The sequence below is a fragment of the Eptesicus fuscus genome, chromosome 24 (assembly GCF_027574615.1).
Source record: "Eptesicus fuscus isolate TK198812 chromosome 24, DD_ASM_mEF_20220401, whole genome shotgun sequence".
NCBI lineage: Eukaryota > Metazoa > Chordata > Mammalia > Chiroptera > Vespertilionidae > Eptesicus > Eptesicus fuscus.
In genome coordinates, this window is record NC_072496.1 from 5,370,255 (window position 1) to 5,394,166 (window position 23,912).

General features: G+C 51.6%; 1 protein-coding gene across 2 annotated transcripts in view; it reads left to right on the forward strand.

Annotated features, from left to right (window-relative positions):
• Positions 1-906: 906 nt before the first annotated feature.
• Positions 907-23,912, forward strand: part of ACTN2 (actinin alpha 2) — a 44,328-nt gene continuing 21,322 nt past the window's right edge. For both annotated transcript variants that reach the window (XM_008149787.3, XM_008149786.3), the window contains exons 1-6: positions 907-1,142; positions 16,187-16,301; positions 16,941-17,060; positions 18,477-18,563; positions 21,908-21,995; positions 23,098-23,176. In XM_008149787.3, coding sequence (XP_008148009.1) covers positions 1,017-1,142; positions 16,187-16,301; positions 16,941-17,060; positions 18,477-18,563; positions 21,908-21,995; positions 23,098-23,176 — 615 coding nt within the window. In that variant the 5' untranslated portion in view covers positions 907-1,016. The remainder of the gene's footprint in view (positions 1,143-16,186; positions 16,302-16,940; positions 17,061-18,476; positions 18,564-21,907; positions 21,996-23,097; positions 23,177-23,912) is intronic.

The window sequence follows — 23,912 nt, forward strand, 5'->3', positions numbered from 1 at the left end:
AGAGCTAGCCAACTCTGTGGGGCTGAAAAGACTTAAGTGGACACACACATCAGGGCGAGGTGGACATGTAACAGGAAGCTGGCTGCTGGCCCTCCATCGTCGGTTCTTTAAAATGGATGAGGGGCAGGTGAGGGCTGACCCTTTCTGCTATGGTTTGGGTTCCTGACATTTTAATATGTTGGGTCCAAGTCCCTTGCCTCGATTTCCCCAGGTGGGGCCGTAGAGGAGGGGGAGAGGAGAGAGTTCTGTAGCTCTGAAACGTTACTTTTTAGGGGTGTGTGTGTGTGACGTGTGTGATAGCTAGCTAGTGAATGTGTTCAACTATACACGGAAAACGTGAATACGCACACGATGTATGGAAAACGTTGGGGGTGGTCAGGGACCCAGGCTGTGGGGGATCCTCCTGGCCCATGTACACCCACTCATCAGGGTGCTCCCCCAGGCGCCCGCGGGTCCAGCCGCAGGAGCCAGACGGACAGATGGGCGCGGTGGGAGCGGGGTCCCCGAGCCGCCAGGCGTCCCTTCACCTCGCACACCCGCCCAGCTCCAGCTGCGATGGGGGTAGTGGGCGCGGACCAGCGGGTTGTAGGCGTGGATGGGCGGGGCGTAAGCGCGGATGGGCGGGGTTAGGCAGTGAGTGGGCGGGGCGAGAACGCGGATAGGCGGGGGTAAAGAGGGAGTGGGCGGGGCGAGGGCGCGGAGGGGACGAGAGTGGGCGGGGCGTAGGCGCGGGTGGGAGGGGCGTAGGCGCGATGGGCGGAGGGTAGGCAGGGAGTGGGCGGGGCTAGGGCGCGGATGGGCGGAGCGTGGGCGGGGCTCCAGGCCACGTGACGCGGCGCGGGTATTAAGCGGTGCTGAGCCGCTGGCCACCGAGCAGGTGCTTCGCCCCGACCCAGCGCCCGCCCGCCCGCCTCCACGAGCAGCCGCGCCGCCGCCCGCGCCCACCGCGTCTCAGCGCCTCCGCCGCCGCCTGTTAGTCAGTCCAAGTCCGCCCGCAGCCCCCGACACCCGGCGCCATGAACCAGATCGAGCCCGGCGTGCAGTACAACTACGTGTACGATGAGGACGAGTACATGATCCAGGAGGAGGAGTGGGACCGCGACCTGCTGCTGGACCCCGCCTGGGAGAAGCAGCAGAGGAAGGTCAGACGGCGTGCCGTGTCCCCCGCGTGTCCGTGTCCCCCACGTCCGTGTTCGCCCCCTCGGGCGCCGGCCGTGGGACGAGCTGTCCGGGTCCTGGCAGGCGGGCGCCGGGTTAGAGGGGTCACGTCCGGGGACAGGCATGAAGCCAGGTGTCCTGTGCGCGCGCGTGTGAGCGACACGAGAGGACAAAGCGAACCGTGTTCGGTGTTTCTGTCCGACTTCCATTAGACCAGACCCTGAGCCCGTGACCTTGGCCGCAGAGTTACACCTCCTGGCCCCGCTGTGCTCACAGGGCTGCCCCAAAACAGTCACTGAAAGCCCTTTCCCGAGTGTCCCGGGCTCCTTACAGGGGGTGCTGTCTGAACCCTGGACATTCACGATAAAGCCATGGTTATTCACACTCTATTTATGGGTCCCTGAGGTCAGTGCCCAGGCGAGGGGCTGAGCCAGCCCTCAACGCCCCATGCCATCCCGGCTGGCACTCCCCGGGGCCCAGTGGAACATTCCCCTCTTCAGGGTTTCTTCCTGATCCCTTGGCTGGAACAAGCAGGGATGCTCACCAGGAAGATAATCCCCCTCCTGCTTGGCTGGCACAGAGCGGGGCGGTCAGGCTGCCAGCACAGACCTGCTAACCCCGCCTGCGGTGACCTGCCCCGGCCAAGCCAAGCGCCCTGTGCTTCCCCCTACTTGGGGTGGGGGTGGAGCCACGTGGATTTCCCTTCTTAGGTCCTGTTGCTAAGTGGATGACCTTTGTTGACCACATGTGTGCATGGAAGTGTGTGCATGGGAACTGCCACGGCTGACACTGTGCGTGATCACACCGTAGTTCACGCGAATTAGTATGTGATTGGAGGACACATCCCGTACTTCTCTCCCAACCAAATGTTAGCTGGAAGGAGAGAGGTCTCATATTTGGATAATTATTAAATAACCAAGCAGGATTTCTGTTTTATTGTCCACCGAATCTCTTTATTATTATTATTATTATTATTATTATTATTATTATTATTTTAAAGCTCTAATTTAGCTACATTTCATTTCCCACCTTAGTTCCTAAGACTTCCAACCATCCCTATCTTCTAGGAAACAAGAGAATGGAAGTCACAAGTAGAGGTTGAATCTATAAAGGAAAATAGAAATCTCAAACCTTCCACGGTCTTTAATGACTTATTGCGAGGGAGATGTGTGGGCTGAGGATTATTAATGTGTCATTTGGACGAGCTGATGCGTCACCGATCAGCAAGATGTGAAAAAGTGACTTTCATTCCTAGCAGTGAGAGTTTCTTTAAAAAATTTTTTTTCTTACAATTTTGATAGTTACAATTTTTATGGGTTAGAAAAAAACACTTCTGTCTTTGTTTCAAAGATTGCTTTGACCAGTATAATAGCTAAGGAATTGGACAGATAGTCTGGGTCCTGTGGTCATTGCCCATCACTTTTTGGAATAGACCAGTGGTCGGCAAACTCATTAGTCCACAGAGCCAAATATCAACAGGACAGCGATTGAAATTTCTTTGGAGAGCCAGATTTTTTAAACTTAAACTTCTTCTAACGCCACTTCTTCAAAATAGACTCTCCCAGGCCGTGGTATTTTGTAGAAGAGCCACACTCAAGGGGCCAAAGAGCCGCAGGTGGCTCGCGAGCCGCAGTTTGCCGATCACTGACAGCAATAGACTAATCACAGTGGCTTCTGTTGGTTGTAAGTATGGTACAGTCACAGAATAGAGCTAACCTCCCTTCCCAAAGACCACATCGACATATGTCTTCTGCCATATTTAATTTTTAAAAATATATTCACAATATTTTTGGATATAAGGGCTTTGCAATATTTTTTTTAGGTGTTCGTTTCCTGTGTTACTAATATAATTGTCTAGCACTTGACGTATATTATTAAGAAACGATGATACTTCCTGATCCCGATTCCAGGTCATGCTAACGCGTTCAAAAGTGAGGATTTATTTTGTTTGGTTAGATAGGCTGCGTGTTGTGGACTCTGGGGGAACACAGCCAGGCACCACCTTAGGACACAGGCCCAAGCAGCTCCGGAAGGTCCTTTGCTTCCACTTTTGGTAGAAACGCCTCGGGTCCGGGAGATAATACGGACCCGCGAGGGCCGCGCGGCCCAGCCCCGGCCTCTATTTCTGTCCGATGAGACACACTGCTGGAACAGGGCGAGGGCCAGATGCCTTTGCTTCTATTGTGGGCCACCTTCTCCGCACTTGCCATGTCAGTGATATGCTGGGTATGAGATCTGTCAACAGATGCTGGTAGCACATGATGACGTCCGCAGGCCTAGGACGGACGCGGCGCCTAATTATAGCCAAGTGCAGAGTCTCGGGCCGTGGCCACCCTCGCTGCGGAAGGACTTAGTGAAAGTGTAGCGCTCTTATTTTTTTAATGAGAAATTAAAATATGTATATATATTTTTTTATTGATTTCAGAGAGGAAGGGAGAGGGAGAGAGAGAGAGAAACATCAATGATGAGAGAGGATCATGGATCGGTGCCTCCTGCACGCCCCCACACTGGGGATAGTGCCTGAAACCCGGGCATGTGCCCTGACTGGGAATCGAACCATGACCTCCTGGTTCATAGGTCAACACTCAACGACCGAGCCACGCTGGCCGGGCGAGAGATTTTTTTTTTTTAAATTGTGGTAAATTCATACAACAAAATTTACCATCTTAACCATTTCCAAGTGCACAGTTCACTCGTATTAAGCACATTCACTCTGTTGTGTAACCGCTTCCCAAACTCGGTTTATCTTGCTAAACTCAACTCTGTACCCACGAGCCCATAGCTCTCCATTCTCCCCACCCCCAGCTCTGCAGCCACCATTGCGCTTCCTGGGGCAATGACTGAGCCCTGCAGGTGCGCCCTGTAAGTGGGGCCCGGCAGTATTTAACCTGTTGTGACTGGCTTACTTGACTGAGCAGAATGTTTTCAAAGTTCACCCACGTCGTGGCGTGTGTGAGAATTTCCTTCCATTTAAGGCTGGGTAATAGTCCATGGTGTGGAGAGACCACATTCTGTTTATCCTTTTGTCCGTCGAGGGGCGCTGGGTTGCTCCCATCCTTTGGCTGTCGTGAATACATAATGCGGTGGTGAACGTGGGTTGCAAGCGTCTCTTGATGACTCTGCTTTCAATTTTGTTGGTTTCACACCCAGAAGTGCCATTTCTGGGTCCTGTGGTCATTGTTTTCAACTCTGTGAAGAAGTGGAGTCCCTTTTCCCAAAGTGGGACATGCGGACGATGCTGCATTTGTCATGAGGAGGTGCAGGCGTTCCCCAGCGCTCCCCTTCTCTCTCAGGGTTGTTTAGCAACCAGGGGCAGGAATATTTGTATTCACGTCAATTAAGCTCTTTGCATGGGACTTTAGAAGCTTCCAGAGCTTCGGTGTTGAGAAGCTAGCTTGCCCTGGAACCCGAGGACCACATTCAGCCCCTCATCGCTCTGAAGCCTGATCCCGAGGTGACTGGTCAGGACAGCAATGCCGAGTATGTGCGCTATCTCCCCACGCAGGGCGCTGTCCCCAGCTCCGGAGGCTGGCGCAGGCCTTTTAAGGAAGTGGCTCATGTTTCCATACATGAAGGGGGCCTTGCATTCTTCATATGTGGACGCTAGAGGATGGGTCAGCGCCTCTGCCCGTTGTAGGAAGCATGAGAGTCCTTCATGTGTTCCACCTTCAGAATTCTGATCGGCTTTCACCAATCCTAAGGAAACTGAAGTTCTGCATACCCACCGTTTAAAAAAATATTTTTATTGATTTCAGAGAGGAAGGGAGAGGGAGAGAGAGAGAGAGAAACATCAGTGATGAGAGAGAATCATCAATGGGCTGCCTCCTGCACGCCCCACACTGGGGATCGAGCCCACAACCTGGGCATGTGCCCTTGACTAGAATTGAACCTGGGACCTTTCAATCCGTAGGCTGATGCTCTAGCCCTGAGCCAAGCCATCTTGGGCAATAATGTGTTTATGTAACCAGTTAGCATGCTCAAAGCACCCTCACCTCACATCCATTATTTCACGGGACCCCCTCCCAAAGGGATGAGGGAAGCAGCTGTGTCTGCTACTCAAGGTATGATGGAGGGGTGCGGGGGAGGGGTGCGAAGAGGAGATAGACTCCACTGAAGCTAAAGATGCAGCTTCAGTCCACTGGCGTGGCTCAGTGGTTGAACATTGACTTATAAACCAGGAGGTCATTGACTTATAAACCAGGAGGTTCGATTCCTGGTCAGGGCACATGCCCAGGTTGCAGGCTCGATCCTCAGTAGAGGGTGTGCAGGAGGCAGCCGATCAATGATTCTCTCTCATCATTGATGTTTCTCTCTCTCTCTTCTCTCTCTCTTCCTCTCCAAAATCAATAAAAATACATTTAAAAAAAAAAGATGCAGCTTCAAGTTTGAGAGAAAATGGATGGGTGAGTGGGCCAGGATGTAGGGGTCCGGGATGGTGGAGCGAGTGTGGGCCTCCCTGTCCAAGCGGAGCAGAACTCTGCAGGTTTTGAGCTCCGAAGAGCCGCGTCCCTGCGGTACCCGTATGGTTTGCAGAAGAGATTGGAGTGGGTGAGGGCCCCCAAGCACACAGGCCCGAGGCCGTGGAGGAGGCCGTGAGGAAGTCACCCATTTGAGAGTGATCAGGAGGGATTAGGAACCGTATTAAATAAGCCGGTGTTGTTCCAGGGCCGGCGGTGGTATAAACCCAATTAAGCAGATATGATCTCACCCTTCGGGCGCCTGGACTTCAAGCTCAAGACAGCGGCATTGACAAGTAAAGACAGCTAATGAGGAGAGACTGTTTGAGCACCGGAGACAGTGTCCGGATGGAGAGCTAGGTATTATTTTTAAATTATATTTTATTGATTTCAGAGAGGAAAGGAGAGGGGGAGAGAGACAAAGAAAGAGAGAGAGAGAGAGCAACATCACTGATGAGAGAGAATCATTGATTGGCTGCCTTCTGCACGCCTCCTACTGGGGATGGAGCCCACAACCCAGGCATGTGCTCTGCATGGGAATCGAACCATGACCTCCTGGTTCGTAGGTCGATGCTCAACCATTGAGCCACACTGGCCTGGCGAGAGCTAGGTATTTCTGGGATGTGTTACCAGGTGCAGGGCAGTGACCTATAGTGCTGAGGGGCACATCTTGTGTCCACGTGGCCATGGCGAGAAGGAGGGCCGGGGTCTCAGGTAGCCCTCAAGGTCCAGAGGAAGTTAGGGAGGGCAGGCAGGTAGAGGCTCGCTATGGCCATCACAGGTGCAGGAGTTCTAGGACTGAGAGTCGCCCTTTGACTATCACCCGCTCCTGGGGACTGCCCTAGCCCTAGGCCGCCTTTAGCAAGGAAGGAACTCGAACCCCAAGTGAGGTGTTCCTTGAGTGTGGGGTGAGGGAGGAATAGAACCCTTAGCTGGAAACTTGGTGAATGCAGCTTCGGAAACTGTCAGAAGGCACTGCCATGGCGCAGCTGGGACACCCACAGAAACGGGAGCTGGAGGGGGTGGGCGCTGCCGTGCTGAGCAGAGGAGTGGATGCAGAGAGCGCTGGAGCACAGTCTGGACTGTACCCGTCTCCCTGGGAACAGCACTGATTCTTCCAGAAAGAACAGAGAGCAGAGATGAGGTAAAGTGGGCTAGCTGCGGTGCTCGACACATCTCAAAGGAAGGAGCATCATGGGACCAAAGATTGGTCTCTCTACAGATGTCGGGGAACATGTTTTGCACACACATGTATCTGTGTGAGTACACACACACACACACACACACACACACACACACACCTTCCCTCCCCACAGTTTTCTAGCTCAGAAACTAGGGATAGTTTCACCTATTTTTTTTTTTTTTTTTTGAGAGGAAGGGAGAGGGAGAGAGAGAAACATCCATGATGAGAGAGAACCATTGATCGGCTGCCTCCTGCATGCCCCACACCAGGGATCCTGCCCGCAACCCGGGCATGTGCCCTGACCAGGAATTGAACTGTGACCTCCTGGTTCATAGGTCGATGCTCTGTCACTGAGCCACGCCGGCCAGGTGAAACATGCCTCTAGTAGATGACTTGGAACCACTGAGCTGTCAGGATGTCTTTGCTTTTCTTCCTGGGGAAATATCCCCTGCCAGTTCCACTGGCGCTCGCCCGTCAGCCTGAATGTGGGGTGTGAATGAGTTTACTTGCTGGAACAGCACCCCGGGGTCTTGGCCCCGTGGAACATGGGGTAGCTGTTAGCTCCTGAGCTAAGTTATGCTTCCACCGGAAGTTAAAAGCTGCAGGGAATGATTGACGGTTCGTGCTCAGGTCTGTGACGTGAATCCTCCTGCACCTGGAATGGCCATTGCTAGCTTTCCTGAGCAAGACCATTGACAATGCGTCAGGATTACGGACAAAAGTTAGGTTTGTTTCATCTTCACGTGCTGAGTGGAGACTGTAACCCCAAGATAGGTTTCTTTTTTCTTCTTCTATTTTACCATTTATAAAAATTAAAGGCATGGACTACTTTATTATTATTCTCCTTTAGGTGTTTTGTTGTAAGGTTTTCAAAAATGTTCCGTCTCAGTATTTTGGGTGTTGGGGAGAACCAGGCTCGGAGGTGGGAAGGGACAGATCCAGCTTGCTTGATGGAGTCTAAGACTGAGGCGCGGATGGGCAACACGGAAGGGCAGAGGCCCCTAGCCATGGTCAGCTACCCGCAGAAGCAGCGGTAAGGAGATCGCCGATATTTAAAGGTGACCTTTCCAAGACAGTAACCCCTAACTGCCCTCCCCTGCCGGCCTGGTCGCCCAAAACTGCCCTCCCCTGCAGGTCTGGTCCCCTGCAACTGCCCTCCCTTGCAGGCCTGGTCCCTCCCAACTGCCCTCCCAACTGGAATTAGGTAACTAATTCCCCCACCCAGGTAACTAATTCCAGGCTGGCAGGCAAACAGGAGGAGAAGAATTGTGGGAAGAAAGCACTTTTGTCTAAGAAAGCGGAAGGGACGCCCTTAGCATCCTGTTAATGTGGATGGTTTAGCTCTCTCTGCCCACGTGTGAAGTCAGCCCTGACAGGATGTATTCTCTCCTCCTGCAAACTGATCTGATAAATTGACCTTGTGACCTCCTCCAGGCCTATTGGTCTGGTCCTCTCTTTGCTCCTGTGACCATTGCTTTTCCTGCTTTGAGTGGGGAGCTCAAAGCTGGAGTCCCTTCTTGTCACAGATAACCAGGGATGAGCAAAGAACGTGGGCTCACAAATTGTATGCACTCCTCCCAGTTACAGTTTACAGACATGTTTTGAAATGATCGCAGGAGTCATAGGTGTTCACTATAGAAAATGCAGATCCTAGAGAAAAGTAGTGCTGGCGTTTTGCCACGTTGCCTACCAGGTCACTTTATGCTACAATATAGAAGCCTATATTTATGGGTTTTATACTATCCTATATAATAAAAGCCTAATATGCAAATCGACCAAATGGTGGAACTACCGACCGAACGACCGGTCGCTATGACAGGCACTGACCACTGGGGGGCAGACGCTCAATGCAGGAGGACAGAGCTCTTCCCATATGTTGAGGACACCTGAGCTCTTCCCATATGTTGAGGACACCTGTAGGTGCACCTGCTGGGGGGCTATTGCTGGCTTAGAACTGTGGGCTCTGGCCCTAGCTGGTTTGGCTCAGTGGATAGAGCTTCGGCCTGCGGACCAAAGGGTCCCAAGTCTGATTCCGGTCAAGGGCACGTACCTTGGTTGCAGGCTCCTTCCTGGCCCGGGCCCTGTTTGGGGCTCGTGCAGGAGGCAACCCACTGATGTGTTTCTCTCACATTGTTGTTTCTCTCTGCCTTTCCCTCTCTTGTCCATTCTCCCTAAAAATCAATGGGAAAATATCCTTGGGTGAGGATTTAAAAAAAGAAAATAGAAGAAGAAGAACTGTGTGCTCTGTCCGTAACACGGGGCCGGAGAAAGGGGCGTGGTGCTGAGAGCTGTTTTGTTGTTAATGATGCTTAATCCCTCTGTGTAGGCTGCCATGTATTTGGGTCCCTGAAAATAGTAACAGGATGATGAACTTGAATTAAAGAATACTTACTTTACTGTCTGTGTAGTACTAGCATCTTCCCCAGTTGCGGGGCTGGGCTGGGCTGGGGCTGGGGAGACATCCGTGTGCCTTTCTTTAAGCTTGATTTCATCCTCAAGAAGAGAATGATGAGCCCGGCCGGTGTGGCTCAGTGGATGAGCATCGACCCATGAACCAGGAGGTCACGGTTCCATTCCCAATCAGGGCACATGCCCGGGTTGTGGGCTCCATCCCGTCTGGGGTGTGCAGGAGGCAGCCATCAATGATTCTCTCTCATCATTAATGCTTCTATCTCTCTCTTCCTCTCTGAAATCAATAAAATAAAAACATTTTTTTTTTTTTTAAAAAGAAGAGACTGGTGAAAGCCCAATGAATGTTGCCACTGCCTAAAACCTTGCCACAGTTGGGCCTGCCAGTCACAGAACTACTTCGTGCACATAATTACCGGGGCTCCAAGGGAACAAGTTATTTTGGGAAGCTCGGCTCAGGATCGGTCGTATGCACGGCTGTTTGCGGGGAGGCTTAAAGGCTTGCTTACCAGAAAGTCCTCACAGGAATTCTCCACGCCGGTTGCCAGCGTGGGGGAGGCAGGTGTGACCCCACAGAGCTGGCCCGTGGCTAAGTCGGGCGCCTGGCCACGGGGTGCCGCAGAGCTCGGAGGACCAGGCTCCAAGGGCTTTCATGTGGCTCTTAGGCTTCCTGTTATTTTATTTTTCACCTTTTAGAGCAAAAATGACTTCGACTGATTCTGAAGATGCTTGATTGGTTAGTTTAACATATGCCTCCAGCCTTAAAATAGTTTGCGAGGAATCTGCCTATTTCTAATCTTAACTCTTTTTTTTTCCATTTAATAGTTAAAATGGAGAGTTTCATCAAGATCATGAACTGTTCTTTAGAAGAGAATGCTGTTATCTTTTTAAAAAAATGTATTTTTTTATTGATTTCACAGACCGGGGGGGAGGGGGAGAGAGAGAGAGAGAGCGAGAAAGAAAGAAACATCAATGATGATCAAGAATCATTGATTGGCGGCTTCCTGTGCGCCCCACATTGGGGATCGAGCCTGCAACCCTGGGCATGTGCCCTGACTGGGAATCGAACTGTGACCTCCTGGTTCATAGGTCGACACTCAACCACTGAGTCATGCTGGCCAGGTTGTTAAACATATTTTTTATAATTAAGATTTTGTTTCAAGAATTTCAAAACACCCCTTGGAATTAATGTAGAGACCTCCTGGGTTGCAAACTAGCCTGAGATGTCAGTGGCTCACAGAAATATCCGATGTCCTTGCTGCCTGGCCTTGCTCTACCCCGTGGGTTACAGAGATGTCAGGATGAGTAATTGCAGCTGAAAAGTAAGAATTAGGAGGATGAGCTGGCCTGCGTGGCTTGGTGGTTGAGTGTCAACTTATGAACCAGGAGGTCATGGTTCAATTCCTGGTCAGGGCACATGCCCGGGTTGCAGACTCGATCTCCAGAAGAGGGTGTGCAGGAGGCAGCCGATCCATGATTCTCTCTCATCATTGATGTTTTTCTCTCTCCCTCTTCCTCTCCCTTTCTCTCTGAAATTAAAAAAAAAAATTAAACAGAATTAGGAGGATGAGTAATAAGGACTCCTGAGAGTGGTAATGAAATGATTGTAGAATATTTTCTTGAGCAGGGAGGACATGAACAGATGGCAATACACTAGCTTCTAGATCAATGTAGGATCTTTATGAAACCGCGAGCAATTCTAAATAATTCAACCCAAACGCAGTATTATTTATGGAGACCCATGTAAGAGGGAACATGGGGACACATGTGGGATCTTAGACGAAGCGTTTGCCATGGAAAAGGAATGCAGTAAGCCGAGACCGAAGACAGTTGTCATTTCCACAGGACGAGAGGGCACACTGTAATTTAAGATCCACTAGCGATGGACTCCGGTTAGTTCTGTGTATCACTCTCATGTACCAATTACTATGTGTTTGCATCAAAATCGATAAAATTAGACTGGAATAGTAAACATTTTAGCTTATTTGAATCTTGGGCCTCTTTTTAGAACAAGGACTCTAAACCTGTGCCATGTTTCTCATCTGCACTGCCTGCCTGAGTGCTTAATAAAGTGAGTTATGTTTCGAGCGGGGGAAGATAATTCTTTAAGGTAAAATAATGACATAAATATGAAAAACAGACATGGGTAATACATTTCCTTAGTTTAAAATTCAAGTGGGCCTAGCTGTTGTGGCTCAGTGGTTGAGCGTCAACCTATGAACCAGGAGGTCACGGTTCAATTCCCTGTCAGGGCACATGCTCTGGTTGCAGGTTCGATCCCCAATAGGGGGCGTGCAGGAGGCAGCAGATCCATGATTCTCATCATTGATGTGTGTGTCTCTCTCTCTCCCCCTTTCCCTTCCTCTCTGAAATAAATAAAAAAGAATATCTATATATCTATATCTATCTAAATCAATCAATCTATCTATCTATCTATCTATCTATGTATCTATGTATCTATGTATCTATCTATCTATCTATTTATCTATCTACATACTTACCTACCTACCTACCTACCTACCTATTTATATACTAGAGGCCCGATGCATGCAATTCGTGCAAGAATAGGCCTTCCTTCCCCCTGGCTGCCGGCACCAGCTTCCCTCTGGCACCCGGGACCCAGGCTTCCCTCGCAGCCCCAGCTTCGTCTGGAAGGTCGTCCGGAAGGATGAAAAGTCTAATTAGCATATTACCCTTTCATTATTATAGAATATATATACATATATATGTATATATGTATGTGTATGTGTGTGTGTGTGTATCCTCATTAGCCATTTCCTCTTTCCAAAACCCACAGCTTCAATCTGCTCCACCCTTTCTGGGAGTTAGGGATTAGATGCCACATATCCAAGAGGCCATTCCTTAAACCAGAGTGAGTCTGGGCTACGTTTGGCTTTGTTAAAAACCCCAAGAAGCATTTTTTTTCCCTCCTGTTAGCCAGCCTCAGAATTTTACTTTCCTTTATGTTTTCCAAACAGCTCGGGAACTAAATGGCGTTGGTCCATGAGCCCGGCGGTCGGAGCCTAAAATTCCTGGCGTGGCATTTCTGAGTAAAAGCAGGCCCGCGAGGGCCTCGCCTCCAGCTGCCTTTAACCTGCTCGCCGGCAGCCTCATCCCGGAGCCCCATCCTATTTTTAGATGCCCTCAGCCTCCAGGTTGCCTTTCCCTTTTCACAAGGTTGCGCTTTTTTTGGCAAGATAACCGAGAGAGTCCTTTGGAACATTTAAGGCTTCTGTAGTTAAGGTTGACATGGTAATAATCCTTTTTAAAAGCCTGAAACTTGAGCAGATGCAGATTTTTAGCTCCTCCATCTTTTTTTTTTTTTTTCTCTTTTCAATTTGAAACATCTGATTGGCCCGGCCGGTGTGGCTCAGTGGTTGAGTGTCCATCCAGGAACCAAGAGGTCACTGGTTTGATTCCTGTTCAAGGCATATGTCCGGGTTGTGGGCTCGATCCCCAGTAGGGGGCATGCAGGAGACAGCGGATTGATTATGTCTTTCTCTCTCATTGATGTCCCTATCCCTATATCCCTCTCCCTTCCTCTCTCTCTAAAAATCAGAACATACTTAAAAAAAAAATAAATAAATAAAAAATTTGATTGATGCCTGGCCGGTATAGCTCAGTGGTTGAGCATCAACCCAGGAACCAAGAGGTCACAGGTTCGATTCCAGGTCAGGGCACATGCCCAGGTTGTGGGCTCAAATCCCCATCCCCAGTGGGGGCACTTGCAGGAGGCAGCCGATCAATGATTCTATCTCATCATTGATGTTTCTATCTCTCTATCCCTCCTCTCTCTCTAAAAAAATCAATAAAAGCACTTAAAAAAAATCTGATTGATGTTCTCGCTGATCTGTCCCAGAAAGTCTGACAAATAAGATGCTATTTAACACATACTTACTGCTGCCACTGGGTCCCGGGCACCTGCTGCTGGCGATGTTTGTGGCCTTCATGCCCCTTCATTGAGGTTGTTGGGCATCCTGACACTGGCAGAAAGAGACCTGAAATCCTGCGTGCAGGCAGAATTTGTTGGGGTGAACCGCCGGGAAAGGCTGCCTTCTTTCTTTCTTTGTCTTTGCGTGATGGCACTTGTGTTGGTGCGTTTCCCTGGAACCCAAGTGAAAAGCAGTGGTTAGGTCCTGTCGAGGCCTCAGTGAAGTAATGATGGGAACTGTCACCGTTTAAACTTGAAGTGTGGAAGAGTTGAATGGGCATCGATTCTGTATATGTGAATTGAGGTGCACCTGCTGGGTGCTGGGTTCTTCAGGTGGCATGAAGGTGAAGAAGGCAGAATTGAGCCCAGCTGGTGTGGCTCAGTGGTCGAGCGATGACCCAGGAACCAGGAGGTTATGGTTCAATTCCTGGTCTAGGGCACATGCCTGGGTTGCGGGCTCAATCCCCAGTAGGGGGCATGCAGGAGGCAGCTGATCAATGCGTCTCTCTCATCATTGATGTTTCTCTCTCTCCCTTCCTCTCTGAAATAAAAACAAAACAAAACGTATTTTTAAAAAATAGTGCAGCCCTCTGGGGAAGAGATACGCTACAGGGGAGGTGAGCTGACTTGTCCACACCTGACACGGAGCTGGCCACAGAGCCAGGCTTCAGATTTTGAGGGATTGCTAAAGGGAGCTGTCGCCTGCGCTGTTATCTCGCAGGATCTGGGAGGCTAAGCAGGGCTTTGTGGGCGGGGAATGAAAGGGCTGCTCACTGTGGCGTTAGATGCTTGTGACAGTTTTGAGGACATTCAGGCCCCAGATGGACGTCCAAGACATCTGGTCATGGCTGGCAGCACATGCAAGATCCTTAGAATTAACTCTCTCCTGTGTACATACCTCCTGTTTGACTCCATTTCTTTTTTTAAATGTTTTTATTGATGGGAATCGAACCATGACCTCCGGGTTCAAAGGTCGACACCCCACCACTGAACCACACCAGCCGGGCCCACTTGAATTTTGAGCCGAGGAAATGGGTTACCCATTCTTAGACTCTTTCTCCTGTTTAGACCTGACTAAAATTTGCTTGTGTCTTAGGGAAAGTAAAGATCAGTGTAGGCTGTCGGGGGGAATTGTATTGTTGCAAATCCAAGAAAAAGTCTCTATTTTCTTTTGGCCCTTGAATGTAATGCCATCACATTTTTCTTGCAATAAGGGACTCTTAGTCAGATTTGAAAATCCTCTTTATTACCCAGAAAAAAATCATTTTTATGGAAACGGTCGGCTTGTGGTCGTCCCTGGAACAGCCTGCTTGTGAGAGGTTCATTTTCCGCCTCCGACTGGGCCTGTTTGTGCGCCTCCGCCCCGTGTCGCCTGCGGGCACTTTGTTCCCGAGCCCAGCAGCTGTTGCGAGACGCGGGGACAGTGTGCATTCTTAGCCCGCAGCTGCCAGGAGGGTTTCTAATCTGGTTCTGGCAGGAGATCGTGCCCAAGTGGAAGCCAAGTTAAAAGACGCTTGAAAAATAAACAGAATGACTTTGGATGCCACTTCGTAGGCCGTCCACCTACCTCTCTTCTGAAGATCGCGGGAACCTTGTTAACCTGACTAGACTTCGAGCCCTCAGGGCAGGGCCGTGTCTAATTGTCTAGCAGTCCAGGTCTGTGCCAGGAGGTTATTGTTGCCACTGGTACTAATTAAAAAAATATATTTTTTATTGATTTCAAAGAGAAAGGGAGAGGGAGAGGGAGAGAGAGAAACATCAATGATGAGAGAGAATCATGGATCGGCTGCCTCCTGCACGCCCCACACTGGGGATCGAGCCCACAACCCGGGCCTGTGCCCTGACCGGGAATCGAACTGTGACCTCCTGGTTCATAGGTCGACACTCACCACTGAGCCACGCCAGCCAAGGCTGCTATTAATTTTTTAATGATTGATGTTGCTGCAAATTGGTTCGATTGGCTTAGTTATTAACTTAACATTGCTGTTCCTCCGAGGTAATGCGTAGTAAGTGGTGAGGGGTCCCTCCCCGTCTCCTCTTTCTGCTACCCCATACCACCCACCTCTGCTCCAAAGTACGACATCTGAGCAGCGTGTACACACGATTTATTCATCCATTTGGCAGGCAGGCTGGTGTTTGTTGTGTATGCTAAGTGCCTCCTGATTTAGTTCATGTTCCCTGCGATACAAAAGGTTTTCAGAAGGTTTCTCTTCAAACTGAAGGCGAAAGTCCTCAGGTTGGCGCACCCAGTAAAAGGTGTTGGTCCTAGGAAAGAGGACATTTCACTAAAACCTCGCCCTTGGGCCTCAAATCATCATTTTGCACCACATTCTGTTTGATGCCCAAACAGCTCCAGTCTCTTAGGCCCCCTCAGCACGCATGAGAGGCCACACGTGGTCCCCGTGAAGTCTGTGCCCGTGCGAGCTGCACGTGTTCCCCAGGAGCGTGCACCTGGCTGTGCCGCACGTGGTCCCCGTGAAGTCTGTGCCCGTGCGAGCTGCACGTGTTCCCCAGGAGCGTGCACCTGGCTGTGCCGCACGTGGTTCCCGAGTGTGCGCCCGTGCTGAGCGCACGTGTTCCCCGTGGAGCGTGGGCCCGTGCTGAGCGCACGTGTTCCCCGTGGAGCGTGGGCCCGTGCTGAGCCGCACGTGTTCCCCAGGAGCGTGCACCTGGCTGTGCCGCACGTGGTTCCCGAGTGTGCGCCCGTGCTGAGCGCACGTGTTCCCCGTGGAGCGTGGGCCCGTGCTGAGCCGCACGTGGTCCCCTTGAAGTCTGTGTCCATGCTGAACTGCACGTGTTCCCCGTGAAGCACGTGCCCCTGTGTGCCCCTACTGCAAATTGGATTGGCCGCACGTGTTCCCCGTGGAGTGTGGGCCCGTGCTGAGCCGCACGTGTTCCCCGTGGAGAGTGTGCCCGTGCTGAGCGTCACGTGTTCCCCGGGAGCACGTGCCCCTGTGGGCCGGTACTGCAAACTGGTTTGATTGGCCGCCCGTGGTCCCGGGGCGCGCGTGCCCCTGTGCCCGTGCTGAGCCACCTGTTCCCTTGCAGACCTTCACGGCCTGGTGTAACTCGCACCTGCGGAAAGCCGGCACCCAGATCGAGAACATCGAGGAGGACTTCAGGAACGGCCTGAAGCTCATGCTGCTGCTGGAAGTCATCTCAGGTCTGTGGGTGCCCCACCCCGGGCAGCGCGTGTGCGTGTGTGCGTGTGCGCGTGCGCGTGTGTGCGTCTGCGCGTGCGCATGCGCGTGCGTGCGTCCGCATGTGTGTGCGCCTGCGTGAGAGCAGGCATGGCCCAGGTACGGAGGCTGCAGCGCACCTTCCCTCGGAACCCGCTGGGCAAGAACACGGTGCTGTTGGGAAGGAAAGCCTCTGGGAGGGCAGGCGGCCGGGGGTGGTTCTGTTTAAAAAGGGAGTGGATTCTGTTCACAACTGACACGTTAGGGTAGTGTTCATATCACCTCCTAACACAGTAGAAGAAAAAGTGACGTATATGGCGGCCCACCATGCTGCCTTTTCTGCTCTTTTTAAAAAATATTTTTTTCATTGATTACAGAGAGGGAGAGAGAGAGAAACATCAATGATGGGAGAGAATAATTGACTGGCTGCCTCCTGCACACCCCACACTGGGGATGGAGCCCACAACCCGGGCCTGTGCCCTGACCAGGAATCGAACCATGACCTCCTGGTTCATAGGTTGACGCTCAACCACTGAGCCACGCAGCCAGGCTGAATGTTGGCATTTTGATTCTGCTTCGGGGGTTGCTTTCTCTGTCTACGCTGATGGGTTTTCATCCGACAGGGGAAAGGCTGCCCAAACCCGACCGAGGAAAAATGCGCTTCCACAAAATCGCCAATGTCAACAAAGCCTTGGATTACATCGCCAGCAAAGGCGTGAAGCTGGTGTCCATCGGGGCGGAAGGTGAGCGGCCGCAGGGACCTCGCGGGGGGGTGGGGGGGTGGGGGTGGGGCGGGGGGCCTCCGCTGGATGTCCGTGTGGGTCAGGCTCCCCGCCAGGCTCTGAGCACAGAGAGATGAGACGGTTCTGTGAGTGGCGGACCAGGCTCTAGGGTTTTCTGTAAAGAGAATAGAGGCAAATATAATGCCATCCTCTTCAGAGTACAGGAGTGAGAAAGGACATGTGCATCCCAACGATGCTCGGTGAGAACCAATCAATAGGAAGGAAGTGACCTCTTTATTCTCGGGAGGAGAAAGGGAGTCCCTGTCAGTGAGGCAGGAGCAGAGACAAACCTGCCTCTCATGATACACACGTGTCCCATGAACCTGCCAGCCGGGGGCTGGAGGAAGGACCAGGCTGACGATGAGCCTGTGCTCTCTGTATGTCATTAAAGTAGTCTCCCCATATCCACGTTTCACTTTCCATGGTCAACCATGGTCTAAAACTATTAAATAGAAAATTCCAGAAATAAGCAATATATCAGTTTTATTTTTCATTTTCTTTAAATATATTTTTATTGATTTCAGACAGGAAGGGAGAGGGAGAGAGAGGTAGAAACATCAGTGATGAGAGAGAATCATTGATCAGCTGCCTCCTGCACGCCCCACACTGGGGATGGAGCCTGCAACCTGGGCATGTGCCCTGACTGGGAATTGAACCTTGACCTCCTGGCTCATAGGTTGACACTCAGCTACTGAGCCATGCCAGCTGGGCAACAATATATACATTTTACAGTATACAGCGTTCTGAGTAGTGTGGTGAGTCTTGCTCTGTCCCACTCCATTCTGGGATGGGAATCATCCTTTTGTCCCTCATCTCCATGCTGTCTGTGCTCCCCACCCGTCAGTCACTTAGCCCAGTGGTTCTCGGGTCCACTTGGGTTCAGGTCACCCTTAGTCATGGCCCAGAAGCGTGAGCGTGGTGGCGCTGGCAATTCGGATACACCAAAGAGAAAGTGCATTCGTTACGTGAAAAGGGTGTGATGTGTAGGGGTCAGCACTGGCCTCGGTTTCAGGCATCCACTGGGTCCTTGGAATGTACTCCCCCCCCCCCAAGGAAAAAGGGCACGAGTATATTTAGAACTTTAGCTCATCTCATCTTTAAACTTTGGAAACTCATGCATTGCTTTTAGTGATTATGCATAGGTAAGCTTTGTACTTGTTATTAACTCAGAATTCGTTTAAACAGGACACGTTGGTTAAGAATTTTTAACCAGACACACCTGGAGACCTATGGAAACATAAGTTGGTATTTCCATATGTATTTTTCCCAGTAGATCTGAAGCCAAGACGTATGGGAGGCATAACTTACAGGAACACTGCAGGTTCTAATTGTGTTATCTTTACACTAGTCTGTTGTTGGCTTTTCTTTCCTCTAAAGAAATTGTGGACGGCAACGTGAAGATGACGCTGGGCATGATCTGGACCATCATCCTCCGCTTTGCCATTCAGGACATTTCAGTTGAAGGTAAAGACGTGGTTAAAATCGAGCACTTTGTAAGCTGAGCTTACAAGTTAATGTTTGAATCTGGTGTTCTAAAATCGAACAGTCACATTATAAACTGATGAACAAAAAGATACAGAGACAGTAAAGCAACAAACAGACTTTCAAATTACAGGAGGAAAGTTAGGGAGAGGTGGGGGAGATAAGAGATCAATCAAAGGACTTGTATGCATGCATATAAGCATAACCAATGGATGCAAAACTCTGGGGGGTGAGGGCATATATGGGAGTGGGGTGGAGGGTGGCAATGGTAAGATATGTACACATATAATACCTTAATAAAAAAAATAGAAAAAAAATAAATAAAATCGAACAGTCACCTACGTGATTGAAGGAAGGACCTTGGGACCCTTTGGGGTACGGGCGGACGCTCCAACCAACTGAGCCACACTGGCCAGGCTGCAACGGAATTCTCTAAGGAGCCAGGTCCCTTTAACAGAATGGTGGGCCTCTCCCAAGAAATAGGTGTGAGATTAATATAGCTGTTGGTGAGGGCCGTCCAGATGGAAGTCCATGGGGTTCCCGGGTGCATCATACGGGTTTTCATGGCGGAATGACAAATGACACTGCCTACTTATAACGTGGTTTTTACACCCATGATCGGGGTTTTGTGAGTGGACGTCTGTGTGCCGAATGGCAGTGTTTCGGGTTCTACCTGCACCTGTGATTGGCCTGTACAACAAACTTCCGTAGTAGTTACTAGATTCTATGGATTGGCTTTAGGTGTTTACTTTCCTAACCTAATTTTCATTTAAGCTATCCTAAATGAAAATAAAAGCCTAATATGCAAATCAACCGAATGGCAGAACGACCTGTCTCTATGATGCACACTGACCACTAGGGGGAAGACGCTCAATGCAGGAGCTATCTATCCCCCACCCCACAGGCCCCAGGTGGGCCAAGGTGGATGCCAGCAGGGTCCCCCGATCACCCCACTAGTCGCCCCACAGTGGGAGGTGACTGGTGGTGGCAGCGGGGTTGGGGCGGAGGGTGTGGGACCGGTGAATGGATGGCGCCAGGTTGGCCAAGGCTGGTGCCAGCGGAGGGTCCCCCCAATTGCCCCACTGGTCACCCCACAGATTGTCTCTGATTGCCAGCCAGGCATAGGGACCCTACCAGTGCATGAATTTCATGCACCGGGCCTCTAGTAAAAACATAGGTTTATTTCCTCGTGATGCACTTTTTCTTATTCACTACGTTGGACAGGACCCAAAGGCAAGCAGCTATAGAGAGCAGCACATCTGGGTATGGAGTTGCACATTTCAACATCTGGGCCAGTTAATCCTATATGATAAAAGGCTAATATGCAAATGGACCACACTGCGGAACGACCGAACGCTATGACAAGCACTGACCACCAGGAGGCAGACGCTCAACACAGGAGCTGCCCCCTGGTGCAGTGCGGTCCCCCTGTGGGATTTTTTTGGGGGATGGAGGGAGCATACATTCAGCCAGAAGCCCTGAGCTGGGCTCACAGCTGGCTAGTGCAGGCGGTGGTGGTGGGAGCCTCTCCCACCTCCACAGCAGTCAGACATCCCCCAAGGGCTCCTGGACTGCAAGAGGGTGCAGGCCGGGCTGAGGGACCTTCCCAAGTGCACAAATTTCGAGCACCGGGCCTCTAGTATACTAATAAGGGCTTAGGACTTCCTCTTGCTCCTTAACAAGAATTTGCTAGACAAGAGACACGAACAGGAATTGTTCAAATTATTCTTCCAGCACAGGAGACTTGGGGAGTGTGTTTGTTTCAACTGGGTTTTAGGTCAAAGAGAAGTCTCAACTACTTATCACAAATGAGATAAATAATTACAGAATACTTATTGTGATTTGAAAAAAAAAATTAACTTCAAGCCCTTGCTAAAATGGAAGGCCAGTGTTAAGTAAGAGTCCACATGTTTACAGGGACTTTCTAAGACTTAGAATCTAAGTTGTTAAAACCTAAGCATAGGCAAAATCTCAGGTGGCTTGTAAGTGGCTTGGAGGAGCTGTTTGGGTCCACCAGAAGCAAGTGCCAGATGCTGTCTAATACCAGACAAAGTGGCTTATATGACAGACATGTATTTTCTCACAGTTGAAAGCCCTCGACTGGGTGATAAAAGGCTGCCTTCTTGCTGTGTCCTCATGTAGCAGGGAGAGACAGACAGACAGAATGTGTGCATGTACATGCAAGCACTCTAATCTCTCTTCTTAGAATGCCACTAATCCCATCATGAGGGCCCCACCCTTGTGACCTCATCTAACCCTAGTGCCTCCCAAAGGCTATGTCTCTAAAATACCATCACTGGTGATTAGAGCTTCAAATATGGATTTTTTTTGGGGGGCGGGGGGAGAAGGGGTGTACATTCAGTCCATACAGAAATGTACGAGATTTGTTGGGGAAAGGCCTGTGGAGGAGAAAGTGGGAGAGCAGATGATGCCAGAGGGAGCCTTCAGGCCAAAGCGCTTGGCTGACACCTGTGCTGGAGAAGAGGAGGGAGGGCTTGGGGAAGAAGGGTCTCATTCTGCACTGGACTGTGGCTAGTGGGGTGTCCTTCAGCCCAAGTTGCTCTCAGAGCAGTTGCACCTGTGGCAGGAGCAGCCTGAGGAAGTGTGCCAGGGGAGGGCGAGGGTGTGGGAGCTGGGAAGGCAGGGGTGAGGCAGATGGGAGGGCAGAGGTGTGGTTGGGAGTGCAGTGGTGAGGAAGCTGGGAGGGCAGGGGTGTGGTTGGGAGTGCAGGAGTGAGGAAGCTGGGAGGGCAGGGGTGTAGTTGGGGAGGGCAGGGGTGTGGCAGCTGGGAGGGAAGGGGGGTGGCAGCTGGGGCATCCGTGCCTGCTCTGTGCTCCCAGCAGCAGGAGTGTGAGCCACATAGCTTCCTGGTACCATGGGGGTGGAGGTGGGGCGGTGGGGGTGGGGGAGTTAACTTGGTCAAAACTCAAGTGGCTGAACTTGAAGTTCACTAATAAAAACCTTCAGTATAAAATCTCTGGGTAAGGGCACACATTTGGGACAGGTGGCCTCTGAATTCCGTTTCCCTTAGAACATAAATTATACACGAGGTGAATGACAGGTATGTGGCGTCATAAACTGTGTATACTTAAACAGTTTTCACAGACAGGTGAGTCCCCAGGGCCCCGAAGTCTGGTTTTATGTGTGTGACGTCATAATTCGCTACTGCACCGCCCTGTCCGTTTTGAGTCCCTAAGTGTCACCAGGCACAGCCTCCATCTCTGTCCTCGCGCCCAGACGCGCTGGCCGCTGGGAGGGAGCCCACAGTTGGGCGAGTGACGTGGTGAGCCTGTGCCTGGGGACACTCCTCTTGGCTGTCCTTCCAGAAACCTCTGCCAAGGAAGGCCTGCTGCTGTGGTGTCAGCGGAAAACCGCTCCTTACCGAAATGTCAACATTCAGAACTTCCACACCAGGTGAGCTCGGGGAGCCCCAGGCAGGGGGCGGGGTGCCGTGTGTGTCTGCACCCGTGTTTGCTCCTCTCGCTGAGGGCATTCATGTTTGTAGCAGGACTATGACTCTAGGTTTAGGGTTTCGCAGGGAAACCATGTGACTCGGGTACGGGATGCTGGTAACACAGCTCTGTATGTGAGTGAGTGGTTTGTGGCGCCAGACGGGGCCTTCGGGACATGGGGGGGGGGGTGAGAAGCCGCCCTCCTGGGCCTGCACCCCACCCGGGAGATGGCGCAGGATGGCTCCTCAGTGGGGAGGAGAGACCACAGCAGGTCTGAGGTCCCCGGGCCTGGCCACACCCCGGTCCTTCTGCTCCCGAATCAGCTTCGTGTGTTGCAATTCACATGAAGTAGGAGCCCGGCCAGCGTGGCTCAGTGGTTGAGCATCATCCTCTGAACCAGGAGGTCACGGTTCGATTCCCCGTCAGGGCACATGCCCGGTTGCAGGCTTGATCCCCAGTTGGGGGTGTGCAGGAGGCAGCCCATCAGTGATTCTCTGTCATCATTGATGTTTCTCCCTCCTTCCCTTCCTCTCTGAAATCAATAAAAATATATTTAAAAAGTTGCTTTATGAGGAAAAGACAGAGGGTACCTGGGACCAAGAGTGGCCTTTTAGGAGTGTGAGGACCCTCAGAGGGCATTTCAGGGTCTGCCTCCCTGTGCGTGGCCAGCGGGCCGACTCTGGTCCAGGAGAGCCTGAAGGAAGAGGGCAGGAGGGCCAGGGCCAGAGGCGCCGGCTGTCTTCCTCCTGGTCCCTCCCGGCGCTCCCAGCACAGAACCAGCCCAGGAGGCAACAGGGAGGGGCCAGGCAAGGGGGGCCCGGAGCTGAACATGGGAAGCGGGCACCCAGGGGGTGGCAGTCCATGGGGACTCCGGAAAGAAGACTGGCGTTCGAGGAAGGGACACCGGTCGCTGGGAGGGGAGAGAGGTGGTCCCTGGGGCCTTGGGTGCATTAAGTCGGACATTAAGCACTGGGGGCCACTCGGCCAGAAGGTCCGGCCGTGCAGACCCTGCCGCCTTCTCTGCTCACATTGACTCGTGTCCTGTTCTTCTCCACGTGACGCAGCTGGAAGGATGGCCTGGGACTCTGCGCGCTCATCCACCGGCACCGGCCTGACCTCATTGACTACTCCAAGCTGAACAAGGTCGGCATCCCCAATCCACCCACCCAGAATGTGGTCCAGCTCCGAGCCCCCTCGTGCATGCAGCTCCGAGCCCCGCCACCTCCCACACATGCAGACCGGAGCCCCACAAGGGCGGAGGGCGGGGGGGAGGGGGCGGGGGGGCGGGGCCTGGCTCCCGTGAACACAGCTGGGCCAAGGGAAGCGTTCCTTGTCACCACGAGGGCAGGACAAGACCCAGTGCCAGCCACCCTCTTTGCCCAAATCAAGTATTGGTTGCTTGGGCTTGACTTACTCGGAGGCTGAAGGTCTGTTTGTTAGAGAGTTCACAGCCCTAGATTGTGGAGGGGAGGAGTGAAGCGTGCATTTGCGGGGAGGGTCAAACCCTCCCGCCTTCTTTCTCAAGGCCCTTTGCCTTTGTGGAAGGCCTTGAACCTGAGCACGGATTAACTTGCCTCCCACACGAGGGACGTTTCGTAATTATCTCCCTGTGGATGCAGACATTAGTTGCAGCCTCAGAAACGGGGTTGGAGGATTTGATTTTGGGTTTGCTCCCTTCGGGAAACCAAACTTAGGAAGTGTTCATTCTCCCTTTAAGCTTAAGCTTCTGCGTGCTTACGTTTCAAACCGTCTTTGGACGCCTCCTTTCAAAGAAGTTAAAAAATGTGACCTGTGCTAGGGAAGAAACCGGGCCTGTCCACCTTGTGGGGACAGTTGCTCTGCGTGAGGTTTAGGGTTTAGGGTTTAGGATGGGGCGCCC